Source organism: Portunus trituberculatus, chromosome 38 (genome assembly GCF_017591435.1).
Source record: "Portunus trituberculatus isolate SZX2019 chromosome 38, ASM1759143v1, whole genome shotgun sequence".
NCBI lineage: Eukaryota > Metazoa > Arthropoda > Malacostraca > Decapoda > Portunidae > Portunus > Portunus trituberculatus.
This window is the reverse complement of record NC_059292.1, coordinates 29,394,043-29,412,473: the sequence shown is the minus strand read 5'-3', so window position 1 is coordinate 29,412,473 and position 18,431 is coordinate 29,394,043. Positions and strand designations below refer to the sequence as shown.

Below are 18,431 nucleotides of genomic sequence, written 5' to 3'. Positions count from 1 at the left end.
TATAAATTCTTTACTTTTATTTATTAATTTCTAAAGATGTCTTTTTAATTTCTTGGAAGGAATTTATCATCTTTCGGGGCTTAATACCTTGAGGACATCCTCTCACTCGCTGAAAATAAATGTTCACAAGGATGGTCTTGAACATTCACTTGCTTTGAGAGTAATGTTTTTTTTTTTTTCTGTTTTTTCAGAACAAAGGAATGAATATCATCAATTCAGATTGATAGACACAAGAATAGTCTACAGCTATGCATGTCATGAACAGGTATGTCCAAAATAGATTGTAAAGTATAAATATTTTGTATTTTTGTAAACATGATGTTTCATCTTTCGGGTCCTACTATCCTGAGGACGACTTCTCACTGAACTGTAAAATTTGAAGCTGCTGCCTCAGAGCCACACTGACTGTCATTCAAAGACTATTTCCATTATTTTCAGAGTGCAGAGGATGTTGATGAAGTGACCGGACAATATAGATGAGTGATATCAGATTATCCACGTCAGCAGAAATTGTTTAGCCAAGATTATTGCTATGCATGTCATGAACAGGTATGTCCAAAATAGATAAAATATAAATATTTTGTATTTTTGTAAACATGATGTTTCATCTTTCGGGTCCTACTATCCTGAGGACGACTTCTCACTGAACTATAATAACTTGCAGCTGCTGCCTCAGAGCCACACTGACTGTCATTCATGACAGTCAATTTCCATTATTTTCAGAGAGTGCAGAGGATGTTGATGAAGTGACCTGACAATAGATGAGTGATATCAGATTGTCCATGTCAGCAGAAATTGTTTTAGCCAAGATTATTGCTGTGGTTTAGTTCCGAGAAAGCTCTTCAGCTCCATGGCCCATCCACACCATAGGGCAAAGTTCTTCGAACACAACAAACTGCCTTGTCCACACGTAACTAGTTTTTAAGGCATTGAACAATAAGACTAGCCATTCTTAGGAAATCAATTACTATAGCATTACCATAGTATGTATATTTTCCAGATATTACACAGTCAGTATGTGTATATTTTCCAGATATTATTACAAGTGTTAAAACATGTGAACTGAAGCAATCAATCTCTCTCTCGATCTTGATGCTACAGGTGATGCAGAATTCTTTCTCCGTCAGGCCTTTGTAACTGCAGTGCCTGTAGGGAAAAAAAAACAAACAACAGAGGGCAATCACCATCTTTCACACCTTTCTGTATCTAGCACGCCACATTTTCTCCAGGAACTCTTTTATAGCCTCAGTCATCCTTTCATTTGTCTCCTCACAGAGTCCCAGCATCACCACCATCCATTCCCTTCCTGTCCCCACTAACGGCAGTGCCTGTAGGGAAAAAAAAACAAGAGGGCAATCACCATCTTTCACACTGCTAGTTCCTGCATCTACCATGCCACTTTCTCTCCAGGAACTCTTTTTATAGCCTCAGTCATCCTTTCATTTGTCTCCTCACAGAGTCCCAGCAGCACCACCATCCATTCCCTTCCTGTCATTTCCACTCTGTCATCCCCAGCTCCCTCAGCACTACTTGCATCATCTCATACCTGTCTGTGGCATACTTCACACACTCCTGTCTCATCCTCTCCCACGTCACACATCTGGCCCACTTTGCTGCCAGCCTCTTTCTCCCTATACCATTCCAAGGTACTCTTTTGCTCAATCCTATTCCTCCAGTCACTCAGTCCCACACCTTTCACTACTGTCTATCTCACTCCTCCACTTCCTTACACCCCATTTTCTCTCTACCATCTCCATTTCTATCATACTCCAGTCCTTCTCTAAGTGCCTTCCTTCTACCTGCTGAAAAGCCCAACTAGCTATTATAGACCACTCTTCACCATCCTGACACTTTATCCCCCACTTGCTACTCTGACATTCATTCCACAAACATTTTCCTCACTATTCTAGCATCATTCATTAGTTCTCTAACCTAGCCTTATATACCGTAGGGTCACTTTTACATACCTTTCTCTAAAAGTGCTCCAACCCATGTCCCCCCCCTAAGGGCCTCTACTGCTGCATATCTAGGTGCATTAAGTGCCATTCTTGCAACTCTATGCTGCTCTATTTCTAACTTCTCTAGTTCACTTTCATTCCATGCAAACATATCCATACCATACGTGATGCTCGGAACAGCCACGCTCTACCAAACTTCTTGCAGCACTTCATATTTACTCTTCTTATACATTGGGGCCTCTCCATTGCTCTCCCATTCTCAGGCACTTCCTCCACACTCATTCCAGATACCCCTTTCTTCCTTTCTCGCAAGTTTTTCGTCGTCCATTCTCCAACATAATCTTGTACGTATCAAGTGTCTCATTGTCTTTCCCCAAAGGCATTCCATCCCATATCACCTATTAAGGCCCTCTGCGTGCTATGCCATTTTAGCTACTTTATTCTGCACCACTTTTAACATCAACTTCATCACTTTTGTTCCACTTTATTCTGCACCACTTTTAACGTCCACTTCACTTTTGTTCCATTCAATCACATCCACGCCATACTTTATTTTATACTATACTGGGCACGGCCACTCTCTTCCACACTTCTCTCAGCACTTTATTAATATACATGCTCTCATTCTGGTGGCACTTCCCTATCATTGGTCAAAATGCAAACCCTTCCCCCTTCTATTTTGTGTACAATTAGACTTCACATTTATCTCTCCTACATACTGTAATACCTCAGAATACTTTCCCCATCAGTATTACAACATCCTTTCCAATTGGCATCCTGTCATCACCATCTCCCCATATTGCACTTTTGCATCACATTATGGCAGTGATTTTATCATGTTTGCGTTTTCTCAACGTCCTACACATCTTACTACTAGTGATCACTAATTTGTTTTCATAGAATCTTACTATTCTATTCTTGCCCACATTGTTCAATCAATAACAAGACTATTTACTACTACATTGTCTACCCAGAAGTACCTTATACTTACTTACACGCATATAACCAAAACTCAGTAACTGTGTCCTGTCACTCCTGTGGAGTAAGTTCGAAGGTGGTGGTAATGGTGTTGGCATCTTCCTGAAAGACGGTATGGTATTATTAATAATGGAGTGCATGCATGCGTCATTGTTTTTTTACACATAAATAAATACACCATGCTACTATTTGTTTTAATCCTCCTACATTATCTTCACATGAACAGTGATCAAACTGAGTGTTAAAGGTAAGCATGAGATTGATAAGTAAGTGATAATAAATAAAATTGATAAGTAAAATTAACACAACTCGTGAATTTACACAAATTTAAGCTGGCAATACCAAAAGTGGAAATGGCTGGAAGATAAATCAAGTCTTTGGCTGCATCTTGATAACACGATCTGACCACTTTCATGTTAATTGACGAACACGATCACCTGCAGTCTGGTCTCCACTGCAGCCCTGTAAAGATGAGTAAATTACAAGTGAAATAAGAAATAACATGACAGAAAAGCGACATGAATGACTAATGACAAGTAGTATTCATTGGAAATGGCAAATATGGGGTCATTTGGAGAAAGGTAGAGACGGGGAGGGGATGGTATACACGTCAGACAGTTTTAGCGAACAGCTGCTGTGAAAAAAGGATGACTGTGATTATTTAATGTATATAGGAAAACGGTTTAATTTAGTAGGGAAGCGACTGTACCTGCATCAGCCTCTCCAAGCACTACTAACACCTGCAATGATCCTTAACCCCTTGATTACCATGATGCGTTTTCATATTCTGCTTACAATTTGGTGATTTAGATTTTATACAGCTTCAAAAACTTGTGTGGGGATTAAAATAGTGAGAACTGGCCATTAATCTTCTGACCTCTATAGACCCTTCGTAATGCCAATAAAATCGTCTAATCGTACACAAAATTCATGGCAAAAATGCGCCTCAGTACTGAAGGGAATATTAAGTCCATATTCTGAAACACTTGCGCACCGCACCTTCACTATTTTCAAGGGTTACTAGTTGACTTTTTTTTTTTTACTAGTTGGTGACTTTTTTTTCTTAAGAATGTTTCTTTAATTCTAGTGACATAAACAATAATACTGCATTATCAACGGGGAAAATACTCTTTAGAACTCGGTCAATAGTTTCTGTGGTCTGAAAATGATCGCGGTGAGAGAGGGAAGCGTTTCTGAATATGGATGGCACTTACTGCTACCAGCCCAGCAGAACATCCAGGGCATTCCACGTGTCACACAACACACAACACTACCCCCCCCCCCTCTCTCTCTCTCTCTCTCTCTAAAACACTGAGTGACAAGCAGGACACGCAGAAAGCAGTAATTTCTACCAAGAACACCACACGTTCCTTCAGGGTTACGCCACCAGCCACTAGGGCAAGACCTCAGCCAGGAACCCGGAATATGGCGGTGACCTAACGAACCCCAGGAGTCAGACAGTCCCGGCACGTGCACCACTCAGGCCGATCACGTATGCAGTGTTCCACCAAACAAACCCATCCCTGTCAAACCATCTGATAACACACACACACACACACACACACACACACACACTGCTTGTCTTGTCCGTAATGATGTTCATGGTTCACTTCACAGGGTTCGCGCCTCTACACACGTTGCAAAAATGTCTAATATGTGAGTAGTTGATGTTTCCTTGAGCAGCAGGTCAAGGCGTGAGGAGTGGGAAATGTCTGTCTCACTCAGTCTCAAACTTCGGCCTCGTCCATACACCAGACCACGGGCATGGGGTTATAAGATTCTCCTTCAGGGTAGGACATGGTTGGCAATCGTGGGTCTAAAGCATGATCCTTTTACTTCTTCAGTACTGGGACGCACTTCTTCCTTCAGTTTTGTGTACGGCTAGACCATTTTATTGACCTGAGGAAAGGTTTATAGAGGTCAGAAATTAATGGCTAGATTCTTCACTATTTTAATCCCCCACACAAGTTTCTGGAGCTGTATAAAATCACCAAATATTAAGCTGAGTGAAAATGGAAACGCGTCATGGTATTGAAGGGTACACACGCACGCACGCACTTGTATGCTCACACACCAAAGTATATTCTTACGAACACAATAATGCTACACGAATATTTACTTCGCACTCACTCACTCCTGAACGAGGCAACGACCACCCACGATAGACATAAATAGAATACCCATCACGAGACGAACAATGAGCCGACCATACCACAACATATTTGTTACGTGTACACTTACTTACTCCTTCCTCAACACAAAGAAAAGAAAAGAACAAGATAAAGTCGCTCCTACCCAAAATTAGACTGGGCCGCTCTCCTCATAGGCTTAACTGTTAACTTCCCCGGAGCTCTTCAGACTAGCAGGGGGTGTGGTACGCGGCGTCGGGTCGACCACCTGCATTGACTCGCTTGGCCCGCCCACTGCCCATCATGTCACTGCGGGCGCCAGGAAATAGCAGCCTCGAACATACATACATACATACATACATACACACACACACACACACACACACACACACACACACACACACACACACACACACACACACACACACACACACAGCTGACTTACGAGAAATGTACAATTCAAGTCGAGTGAGGGATTTATGGAAGTATCAGCCGCTTCTGAACTTAATTGAATCTTGTATATCCAACGGCAAGACTTTGGTCCGTATTTAGAAACGCTTTGCTCACTCACCACGACTATTTTATAGTCAGGTTTTCAAGTTTCTCTAGTTAGTAATGTAGATATTGTCATTCAGCCTCTTGAAAACCGTGAAACACCTTAGAAAGTATAAATTTAATTAAAGCCTTTTTGAAATAGTGGAGATGAAGCACAGAAAAGTTTGAGAATACGAGGCTTTTACGCGCACAGAAATCACGGCTAACACAGGAACACAGGACAAGGAGAGGACTCTCAAAAGGAGAACCTGAAAGTTGCTCCCGTCCCGCCACCCCGAGTCGGAACCAGACGACGCTTATCTAACAAGATTGACGGACGGAACGTTGGTGAACATTGTTATTATGCAGTGGCAAGTATTTACGAGTTTATTTACACGGGCATCGATGAAGCTACGAAATTTATTCTTCCTTAAGTATTAATAGATTGTCTGTGAACCAAGGCACGGCATGGGATGATGATGATCACACACACACACGCGCGCGCACGCACGCACGAGCGCGCGCGCACACACACACACACACACACACACACACACACACACACACACACACACACACACACACACACACACACACACACACACACACACACACACACACACACACACACACACACACACACACACACACACACACACACACACACACACACACACACACACACACACACTACACGCACACACACTACACGCACGCACACTACACGCACGCACACTACACGCACGCACACACACTACACGCACGCACGCGCACACACTACACACACACACGGGTGGAGATATTTGGGTGTCTCCCCTTTCACGTGTAGCCCCTGTTCACCTAGCAGTGAGTAGGTACGGGATGTAAATCGAGGAGTTGTGACCTTGTTGTCCCGGTGTGTGGTGTGTGCCTGGTCTCAGGCCTATCCGAAGATCGGAAATAATGAGCTCTGAGCTCGTTCCGTAGGGTAACGTCTGGCTGTCTCGTCAGAGACTGCAGCAGATCAAACAGTGAATTACACACACACACACACACACACACTCACACTCACACTCACACACACACACACACACACACACACACACACACACACACACACACATCAACAATCTCTCACCTTCCTCTACTCTTTATGCTTCACTGGCCGTGTTAATTGCTTCTTTATGGCCAGCGTCAGTGATGTAGGAGCGAGAGAAGGAAGGGTAGGGGAGGATGGAAGAAAAATACATCGGGTTGATGGATGGGAGGGAGACTGGCGGTGACTAGTGAGGGGAGGAGGAGGGTGAAGATGAGTGTACGGAGACGTGCTGCGGTTAAGCAGGTGATGTGTTGTGATGGAAACGCTGCTCCAAAGCCATGGCAGGTGGAATTAGTGACGCCCTTAGAGAGATGGATGTGCGTAGTGGGTCTGTGGATGGGGTGAGTGGGGTGGGGAGGAACTGAAGAGGTGGGGATGAAGAATGAACTAAGGAATTGTTGAAAGTTTAAAGTAAGATAGGATAGAGGATAAGAGTTAGAGGGAAAGGTTAATAGAAAAAGTGAATGAATGAAGGAACGGGGAAAGCTGGAAAGGTGTGGGGGGTGGTTAGCAAATTATTAAAGAATTGTTGAATGGTTTAGGAAAGGAGTAGAGTGGGATGAGGTGGGATGGATAGGCAGGTAAAGGTACAGTAAGAGGGAAAGGATGATTAAAAGTGGGAATAAAGGAAATGACAGGGTGAGATGGAGAGAGGTGTGTGGAGGTTAGCAATGAATTATTAAAGCACTGTTGAATGTTAGGAAGGGAAGGAGGAGTGGCTGACAAGACGACGAGGGAAATGATAGAAAGTGGAGAGAAAGAGAAAGAGAAAGAGAAAGAGAAAGAGAGAGAGAGAGAGAGAGAGAGAGAGAGAGAGAGAGAGAGAGAGAGAGAGGGGTGGGGAGTATTGGGGAAGCTCGTTCACTCGGTCACCATTAGCGATAAATACCACTCACGACATGAAGGTGGATGCATTTAGCGGGCTTTCTCCAAGTCAACATTTCGACAACACTTTATCGGCAGTGTCAGTCATTACACACAATCATCTGTGATAACTTCAAACAAGCAAACACTTCACCACACACCTGGGGAACTCCACTATTCCTGTTATTGTTAAGTCCGTATTTAGAAACGCTTTCCTCTCACTACGACAATTATCCAAGGCCACAGAAACAACTAATCGGGTATTCAAGACAGTTCCTCCTTTTATTAAACTAGAAATTTTGCCAATCTATCACCAGAACCGTAAAACACACAAAAAAAAAAAAACACGAATATCTTCAATTGGAGCCTTTGGAAGCATTGATGGCGAGAGAGCAAAACGTTTCAGAATATGGGCCTACTGTTACTGTTATGTCGTTCCCTTGACCACCTCATAGAAACACTGATATTCTTACGAAGGCGGAATAAATCTATTCATGAGAAGCTGTCACTCGCGGTAAAGGGAACGCACCTGACCGGGGGAACAGAGGGTAGCCGGCAAACATCAGGTCGTTAACGATTATCAGGTGGCACGATCATTAAGGCGCCTTTGATGATTGTTGACTGGGGCGATGATTACAGTGATTATGTTTGAAAATAATCCAGACCATGTTCAGCCAATAGAAAGAAACAACCCACATCACCTAGGAATTCAAATATCACCACCGATTCCCCGTAACACGAGGCTCTCCTTGCCAGACAAAGCATAGCCTCACTCAGTACCACCAAGGATCATAACTAACCATGTATTAATAGCTCCGGTTTTCACACAGTTTAACGTACATGGGTGTAAAATGGCAAAGAGGACACTGATCTATTCAAAACCACGATACAATAAGAGGATCAGAAGCGGTTCACCAATTGGCTCTTTCCTACGATAGTTACCACGGCGCTTCAATGGCTAGTTCCTGTTAACTCGTTTCATTATGTTCCAGCCACGCAAACCAGGGAGCGAGCCACAAAGATACTAAATGTTGCAGAACTATGTTACAGTAAGGTGCAGCTCACACAAAAACCCTCCTAATACGTAATCGAAGTCCGCTGTATAGGATATCACTGACTCAACCTTGACGCAGACACCGCCCTCTACACAGCTCTTCTCTCTTGCTGGAAGTCTCGCACCCTTTCTCTGTCTTGCTTTCTTCCTTAACCCCGTCCCGACACCACGTTCTCACCATGCCTTCTTCCTTAACTCCGCCCACTCTAGCACACCACACTCCACCCTGTCTTATTAGTCTCTCACCCCCTTCCCAATGTACTCCACCCTGCCTGCTTGCCTTCCTCCCTGCCTTCCCCACTCTCCTTACCACAGCGCCATTACCGAACTACATCATAAGAGGTGCAACGTAAAATGGAACCGCACAGACACACGCGCTGAGCTACGAGGACGTGTCTGCATTACTCATACCCAAGGCAGCTAAAGGAAACCGGCGCTTTAGAAACATCGGCAGTACGAGTCTCTCCTACCTTCTCCCTCCTCCTCCCGCCTGTACTGTAGTCTGTACCCTCCTCTGCCTGCTTTACCCAGTCCACGGCCCCCCCCCTCCCCGACAATATCACTCCTTCCTCGTGTACATGTTCGTGATAAATCTATTCTTAAACACTGCAGGGTTTATCAGTGTTTTTATAGGTTCTAGTGCAATTTTATCAGTGTTTTCCTTCTTCATTCTCTTCCCACTTACACCCGGCTCTTCCCTCCTTCCTCAGTATTCTTAAATTTTCCAGGGTCTATCTCTAGTATTTTTACAAGCTAAAGTGCAATTTATCGGTATTCTCAAGTGCGTGTCCATCACATTAGTGGTAATTTCGTAAACATTATGTATCACCAGTGGGAAAACACTACAAAATGCTCCAGGTATTATTTGTACCCCTTGAAAGTTGTTCTTTATAGAAGCTTGATAGTTAAAAGGAATACTCCCTCTCAACACTCGCCTTACTTGCTTGGTCCGCCAGGTACATGATCGCCTCCTTGTCCTCTCGTCCCACCACCACGCCGTTCACACTCCTCTCTTTCGCTGCCTCACCGGTGACTGGCTGTGGCTGGCAGGGCGGCTGCGGGGGTGGGGAGGGTCGCCGGCTGGGATCGTGAAGCTTAGTTAACGTATTATGTACATACCCAGCTCCTAACTTGCGGCCACTTCTTATTATTTTAGGAACTATAAATGAAAATTGAATTGTGGATATACCAATACGTCAAATACACACCAGTGATATTGCATGCTGGGTGTAAGTGTCGCGTTACTGAAACTTGAGATTGGTTTCGGATCCTCGAACTCTGTGTCATTAATTTCTTCAGCACTGAAACGCACTTTTATCTTGAATTCTTGGTATGATTAGACGATTTTTATTTACATTAGGAAGGGTCTATGGAGGTCAGAAGATTAATGGCCAGTGTCTTCATTATTTCAATCCCAACCTAAGTTTCTGAAGCTGTGTAAAATCGCCATATAGTAAGCAGAATGAATATGAAAACGCGTTCTGGTACTGAAGGGTTTAAGTACTCAACAATGACTGGTAATCTGAATAATGATCGACATATTTACGTAACATTAAGAAAACTCTAACCTTGTATAAGCCTGAATGATGATAATGCTAAACTATTTTTGTTAAACTAGAGGATAAACTCTTTTCTTTTTTATCTGTGCTTTTTTATGCATTTCTTTTATCAGGTTAGTGTGTCTTCAATGATATATGATGACGTCTCTGATACACTCACGAGGGACACACGGCTGACACTCACTTGTAAGGGTGTATTATCCATTTAAAGCCTAAAAACAACCTTAAAACCCCTAAAAACACTTGATAACACACAACCTTTAAACTCTCTCTCTCTCTCTCTCTCTCTCTCTCTTAAAAAAAAAAAACCTTAAATTCCCCAAAATACCCTTTAAACCTCCGACGGTGAGTTAGTGAGGGCAGGAGGAGCGGGGCAGTGCATGCACAGTCCACCGGAACTTGCCTGAGCTTAACTACCAGACTTGCGTGACTCGGGAACCAAATTGCCATTGTGTCACTCAGTCTTAAAGGTCTCATTCATTCATCTTACTTTTTTCTTACTGGCTTATCCTCACGTAATCTTACTTGATCTCGCTTACACACATACACACACACACACACACACACATATATATATATATATATATATATATATATATATATATATATATATATATATATATATATATATATATATATATATATATATATATATATATATATATATATATATATATATATATATATATATATATATATATATATATATATATATATATAGAGAGAGAGAGAGAGAGAGAGAGAGAGAGAGAGAGAGAGAGAGAGAGAGAGAGAGAGAGAGAGAGAGAGAGAGAGAGAGAGAGAGAGAGAGATGCAGTTATGTCGTGGGTACAATATAAATGACGTTGCAACCAAATGTAAGCAAACACACACACACACACACACACACACACACACACACACACACACACAGAGCTAAAAATGACTACAATTCATCACGTCCAACGCCTCCATTTTTTTTCTTTGCATGTAAGAAAATACAATAAAAAAGAACAAATAAGGAAGGTAATTGGAAGGGTAACTAAAGTGGTCACGATAATAAATTAAAGTTTAATATTGTAATACATTTTTTGTAATAAATATCGTAGTGATATTCTCTTACGTCTCTTCTTCTTCTTCTTCTTCTTCTTTTTTTTTTCTTCTTCTTCTTCTTCTTCTTCTTCTTCTTCTTCTTCTTCTTCTTCTTCTTCTGTCCTTCTGCTTTGTTTCTCTATATAAACTAATGTAACTAAATGGAAGCTGACTGACTAATCTGACTTCATAGTAAAGGCTGTCTGCACCCAACACACGCCAAGGGTGGTGTCTCGCGATCCGGGCGGAGGTACCACACACACACACACACACACACACACACACACACACACACACACACACACACACACACACACACACACACACACACACACACACATGTACTCTCTCTCTCTCTCTCTCTCTCTCTGTACACAGCGTTCTCAGTGGATTTTTTGACCCGTTCTCTTTGCTCCATCCTCCTCCTCCTCCTCTTCTTACTCAAACACACACACACACACACACGTAGTAATTTACATACATACATGCCAGCCATACTATTCGCTCTTGTTTTTTATAACTCACTCACTCACTTTTTCATTTTAGCAATATCTCAAATTCCCCTCGTCGCCTCTCTCTCTCTCTCTCTCTCTCTCTCTCTCTCTCTCTCTCTCTTTAATGCCACACTTAAGCCACCATTCCTCTTACTCTATCTGGGCATGCATCTGCTCACCGCCTCTCACCCTGCCTGGCTACAGCCTCAACTACACACACACACACACACACACACACACACACACACACACACACACACACACACGTTCCACCTCAGTCCTTATTATTGGTCCCGTCTTCTTGACCTTACTCTCTGGTCCCATATACCCATAAGGTTTTGGCAGGACGCTCTCTCTCTCTCTCTCTCTCTCTCTCTCTCTCTCTCTCTCATAGTATCTATACATCTAGTCTAGGCTTACGCTTGAACGCACGCACACTCACACGCACACGCACAGACACACACACACACACACACACACACACACACACACACACACACACACACACACACACACACACACACATACCATGCCATGTTATGTACTAAATACATTATGTATATATTGATTTATAAAAAAAAGGTGTACACAAAAAATGAGGTTTTGTACATTTTCTTCACGTCCTATGCTTGTACTATAGCACAGATCTAGGTGGGGGGTGCAGGGGTGGGTGCGGGGACTGGGGCAATGGGTGGAGTGGCGGGGGAATGGTGGAGATGGTGGTGGGGGCGGTGATGATGCTCGGAGGTGGAAGAGGAGGTTGATGAGGAGGCGGTGGTGGTGGTGGTGGAAGCACTAGATATAGTCAGAGGTTTGAGTTCGGCCGTCACTACCTTCACCTCGTCACCGCCGCCGTCAAGGAGCTGCTGGGAGGCTGGGGCTGGGACTGGTGTAGGGGGTGTAGCTGGGGATGGGTGTGGGGGTGAGGCAGGGGCGGGGGTGTCGGTGGCTGCATTGACGGGCTTGGTGGGGGTAACAGTGCCGTTGGGAGTCTGTGGCGACAATTTCTCGAGGGCAGTGAAGATGTCTATGAGGTTCTCGAGGCCAAGCAGGTAGCCGTCCTCATGTGTGCCCTCCGACCAGGGATTGCGGTGCGTGATGGCCACTCCGCGAGGCAGCGGCACCGTCTTGGCGAAGTCGATCATGCGGACGAGCGCCGAGGAGTCGTTGTGCACGAACAAGAGAGAACTGCCAATGAGCTGCCGGAGGAGAAAGTTTGTTAGAAGAGTCGAAAAGAGTGTCGTGATGCTACGAATGATTGTATGTGCTATGAGAGGGATGATTAGATTAAGGAAATGCGAATGGCTGTCTAAATTCACTGTTAGGAGTTACCGAAGGAGAAAAAGGTTTTAGGAAGGTGGTTATGACTGGCGATGATGCTCTGAATGGTTGTAAGAGGTATTAGAAGGACTGTTAGGTTGTTAACAGAGTATTAGTGGTTGTTTGACAGGTTGTTACGGTTGTCCAGATGCTGGAATGGTGAAGAATAGTTACAAATTGGTACTTTATTAGATTGTTGAGCCTGTTTATAATGCTTAAGTGATTGCAAGGTAGCTATGATAACGTTAATATTACTGTTAGGTTATTAACATTAGTGGGAAGGTTATTAAGTTCTGAATGGTGTTAGAAAGGTGGTTGTATCAGAGGACTATCAATAGGAAACATCTGAACATTACATTAGGAACAGTAAGTTAAATAGACTATTAACTGGACTGAACGTAGGGAGCAAGGCAAGACAGTGCTGTGTTGCGTCACGTGTAGGTAGAAAACATAGCATGGTATTAGTTAGAAGTACCGGGGATATACAGGTAGTTACGGAAATATATATAGGTGGCAATTTATAAGGAAGCAGACTAATGTGTATCATGATAAGGAGAAAAATAATATAAAAACAACAACTAAGAAATACAAAAAGATAAGTACATAAAAGAAGAAGAAAAAAAAAAACGCATGAAAGCTTAACGAAGACATAACGCAACAGAGAAAAAAACAACAACAACAAAAGTATATAACAAAAAATAAAACCAACAATAAAGGGAATACAGCATCAAAAGTGTCAAATAAAGATACTAACATCCTTTCACTACAAATAAAACACGAAAACTGGATAGAAAAAATAAACAACAACAACAACAACAACGATAACAAGAAATATCACATAAAACAAGAACCATCTAAACAAGGCAAAAATAACAAAGAAACCTTCACTCAATACCTACCTCTCCTTCCCACAAAAAGAGGCGGTAAGGGAAGAAAAATGACATAAGGATACCATAATGAGAGGGAGAGAGAGAGAGAGAGGGGCAAGGAAGGAGAAATAGAGGGAGGTGAACTTTTAGGGTGTGTGTATGAGGTGAAGGGTTGTGAGGTCAGGAGAGGCATTTACTGGGTGTGAGGTGGTGGTTACGTGGTAGAGGAAGTGGAGGAGGTAAGGTGAAGGGGATAACAAGGTGGAAGGGCTAAGGTAGTTGGAGAAAGGTGGAGGAAGCGGTGATTCGATTGGAGGAAAGTGGAGGAAGTGAGGTGGAAGTGAGGAGTCAGGAAGGTGGGGAGGATAGGGTGGAAGAGGTGAGGATGGGGAAAGGTGGAGGAGGAGGAGGAGGAGGAGGAGGAGGAGGAGGAGAGTAAGTTGAGGTGAGGACGTGGATGGGGGAAAGGTGGAGAAGATAAAGAGGAGGTGGTGAGAAGGGGAGAAGGTGGAAAGAGAAAGAGAGAGAGAGAGAGAGAGAGAGAGAGAGAGAGAGAGAGAGAGAGAGAGAGAGAGAGAGAGAGAGAGAGAGAGAGAGAGAGAGAGAGACAGGGCGAGTAAAACTTAATAATGGCAGTTTCTTAATCCTTTCACTGCTACCGACACAATGCTTCTTTCTTTACCTACTTGCTAACTTCATTCATTCATTCATTCATCTATGTGTCTATTATCATCATTACCATCATCATTATCATTATTCTTTATGAGCGAAAGAAGACAACCAGGAACACAGAGAAGGCACAAAAAATAAAGAAGAAAAACAACGACAATCTTGCTAGTAAAACCTTTTCTCTGATTGACTGACTGATTCTAAAGTATACGCGCCTCAACACCGAGTCCATATGGCGCCCCAGAATGTAGGAGAGAGGGAAAAATATTGGGATCTGACAGGATATAAGCTTGATAGTGGCAGTTATAAGGTCTGATGGCGGTAAAGTGACGTGTGTGTGTGTGTGTGTGTGTGTGTGTGTGTGTGTGTGTGTGTGTGTGTGTGTGTGTGTGTGTGTGTGTGTGTGTGTGTGAGAGAGAGAGAGAGAGAGAGAGAGAGAGAGAGAGAGAGAGAGAGAGAGAGAGAGAGAGAGAGAGAGAGAGAGAGAGAGAGAGAGAGAGAGAGAGAGAGAGAGAGAGAGAGAGAGAGTCGAGCGAATGATAAATGGGAAGGAGGAAAGAAAAGAGGAAAAGGAAAGAACAAAAGGTCGACTGAGAGAGAGAGAGAGAGAGAGAGAGAGAGAGAGAGAGAGAGAGAGAGAGAGAGAGAGAGAGAGACGCTCCTTCCATTCTCCTTTCATACTCCATTCAATCCAACACACACACACACACACACACACACACACACACACACACACACACACACACACACACACACACACACTCCTCCATTCAAAAGTTTCTGTACGTACGTGGCGTCTTGTCTTTATAATTCATCCACCTCCACCACCTCCACCTCCATCACCTCCACCTCTGACCTTCCCTCCCTCTTTGGTTCGTTCACGTGAGCACTTCCATTCATTTCCCCACATGTTCCAGGCGTCACTGTCACTCAGGTCACAGTACTGCCAGCCACACCCTCCCTGCCCTGCCGCCTTTCATTCCTCCCCTCCCTTGTCTCTTAACCTCTCTCCTTATTTCTCCATCTCTCCGTAAAAAAAGAAGAAAAAAAATATACTTCCGTTGATTCTCACTTCCTTTACTCTCCGCCTCACTTTGCTTTCATCTCCATCGTTTTTTCTTCTTCTTTTTACCTTTCTCATGGTTTAAAGAGTAAGACACTTGTATTCATATATATTTAAGTTGCTTTTTCCATGTTCACTTGGTTTAGATTTCCTTTGTATCGATTCGTTTCTCTAGTTTTTTCTCTCTCTCTCTCTCTCTCTCTCTCTCTCTCTCTCTCTCTCTCCTTAACTTTTCTTAGGATCAGTAGCGGGGACAGAACCAGAAATAATGGGTCTAAACTTGAAAAATTCAGGTTTAGAAAAGAAATGGGAAGAAACTGGTTTTCAAACAGAGTGGTTGATGAGTGGAACGGTCTCAGTGGTCATGTAGTCAGGGCTGAGTCAATAGGGAGCTTTAAAAGAAGGTTAGATAAGTTCATGGATGGGGATGGTAGATGGAATTAGGTAGCTTTAAACACACAGGGACTGCCTCGTGGTGGCCTCTTGCAGCTTCCCTCTTTTCTTATGTTCTTATGTTCTTAACTCCTTCAGTACCATGACGCATTTTCATATTCATTCTGCTTACTCTATGACGGTTTTATACAGCTTCAGAAACTAATGTGGATGATTAAAATAGTGAAGAGAGTGTGGCCATTAATCTTCGGCCCTCCATAGACCCTTCCTTTTGTAAATAAAATGATCTAATCGTACACAAATCTCAGGTAAAAATGTGTCCCAGTATTGAAAGGGTTAAAAGAAAGAAAAAGATGCTACGATATATTCACTTTCCGCTATTTTCTCACTGCCACCTGACCTCAAATTTTGCTTCTTCCCATAAACCTGAACTCCAGACTGGCGATCTATTTATGCCCCAGGAGCCAGGAGTGTCTACGTAGGGTCTGTTAGCTGTGTGTGGTGCGGTAGTGTCTCATATCTTGCTGCGCTCGTACATTATTAAGTTGCTTTGCTGTTTGAATCTTTGTATCGTCTATTATTAATATTTTCCTGTGGTTTGACACTGTTTGGGTACGATGTGAATTCATATCCAGGAATTTCATCAGGTAACTATATCAGCGTTTCTCTGCTTTTAATCCTATCAATACCGGGACACATTTTCACCTTGAGATTTATGTGCAATTAGACCATTTCATTGACATTATAAAGGGTCTAAGGAGATTTGAAGATAAATGGCCACAGTCTTCACTATTTTAATTTCCCACATGAGTTTCTGAAGCTGTGTAAAATCATGAAATAGTAAGCAGAGTGAATATGGAAACGCGTCATGGTATTGAAGGGGATTAGCGATAAGGAATACGAAGTAGTAGTTGTGATGGAAGTCTTATCTCTTATCTCAATGCGTACTCGATAATGGTTTCGGTTGAGATGTCTTTCGCTGACGTCTCCACTTCAACACGGCATCCTCGCTCAGAATGAGAAGGCAAGTCGGCAAGCATCAGTAGCATTATTCGGCCTTCCCTCGATAAAGAATAAAAAGGTTTCGCATTCCATGTGTGTGTTAAGTTCTGACCCTTGCCTCACCTTACCTTACCTTGCCTCGCCTTGCCTTAATTGCCTTGTCTTGTCTTGCCGCGGTGACTGAGCTCTGCCGCCTCCTACACACACACACACACACACACACACACACACACACACACACGTCACTCCACGGCAGCTTTGAGGGGTGTTCGTGACTCGTCCTGCCCTGGTGGGATGATGATTGCCGCTGTGGCCTCCCAAGCTTACGTTTTTAATCGTTAACTGTTCAAGAATTATATGAATAACTCTCCTTACCACACTCCTGCGCTCTACTTTTTCAATAGTAACAACAGCAGCAGCAGCAACGACAAGAACGAAAACTGTAATGCAAGAGTTAACCAGTATTCTCAATCATTCATACATTTCTCTGGTAAACTCTGGAACTCCCTGCTTGCTCCTATAATTCCAACTTCCCATGATTTTCACTTCATTTAAGAGGGGGTCTCAAGACATTTATTCCTGTCTTTTAGTTAATCCTTTTCTGATCTATAAGGGGACTGGCGACTGAGTGGGCCTTTTTAAAATTTGTTTTTGTTGCCCCTTGATCAGTTTTCCTCTCTTACATTTACTATTACCATACACTACAATTCGTCAACAGACAAACGACACGCTTATATCCTCCTTTGAAGATGTGCACGCATCTTAAATTGCTTCACTTCACCGTCCTCTTTTCTTCCTCCCCTTCCTTCTCCCGCTCCTGATCTTCGTCCTCATTTTCATCGTCATAATTTTACTGGTACATAATGTCGTTTTCTTCTTAGACGCGACTACTACACACACACGCAAACACGCACGAATCCAGGTGGCATGCAGGTTATTCATGACTCTGGGATATGGAATGTGTGTGTGTGTGTGTGTGTGTGTGTGTGTGTGTGTGTGTGTGTGTGTGTGTGTGTGTGTGTGTGTTGGATAAATATACAGCAAAAAACGACTGGAAAACTTTCAATAATGCAAGCGAAACCGTCTGTCAATGTCGTACTAGATTCTGTTCAACTCTGCATCATCACCACCACCACCATCACCACCACCACCACCACCACCACCACCACAATCACAGTACGTGCTCACGTCACATGAATCTCCAAAGACGCTTCATTCACACGCTTCTTAACGTTTGTTCGTCAGTCGCGTATGTATTTACCTTGCTCAGCTTCTCTTTCATCCTCCTTGTTCCATTTTCAACTTATGTCTGTTCTTCTTTAACGTCTGTCTTACTTTTCATGTCTGTCCTTCTTTATCGCATGTCTGTTCTTCTCTATTTCATGTCTATCCTTTA

At 43.1% G+C, this 18,431-nt stretch overlaps 1 protein-coding gene and 2 long non-coding RNA genes across 4 annotated transcripts in view; 1 reads left to right on the top strand and 2 right to left on the bottom strand.

The window, feature by feature from the left end:
* LOC123514500 overlaps positions 1–3,121 on the top strand; it is a 45,436-nt gene extending 42,315 nt beyond the window's left edge. The window contains exons 7-9 of one of the 2 annotated variants that reach the window (XR_006677620.1): positions 192–265; positions 439–549; positions 724–3,121. This is a non-coding gene — a long non-coding RNA (uncharacterized LOC123514500). The remainder of the gene's footprint in view (positions 1–191; positions 266–438; positions 550–723) is intronic. The other variant, XR_006677621.1, reaches the window with a different exon arrangement.
* Positions 2,928–10,401, bottom strand: LOC123514501. Its single transcript, XR_006677622.1, has 3 exons — positions 9,536–10,401; positions 3,279–3,398; positions 2,928–3,038 (listed from the first exon to the last, which is right to left on the bottom strand). It is a non-coding gene; the product is annotated as an uncharacterized LOC123514501 (long non-coding RNA).
* Positions 10,402–12,073: 1,672 nt separating this feature from the next.
* LOC123514919 overlaps positions 12,074–18,431 on the bottom strand; it is a 176,260-nt gene continuing 169,902 nt past the window's right edge. The window contains exon 9 of the mRNA XM_045273176.1: positions 12,074–12,918. Within this exon, the coding sequence (XP_045129111.1) occupies positions 12,367–12,918 (552 nt within the window). The 3' untranslated portion in view covers positions 12,074–12,366. The remainder of the gene's footprint in view (positions 12,919–18,431) is intronic.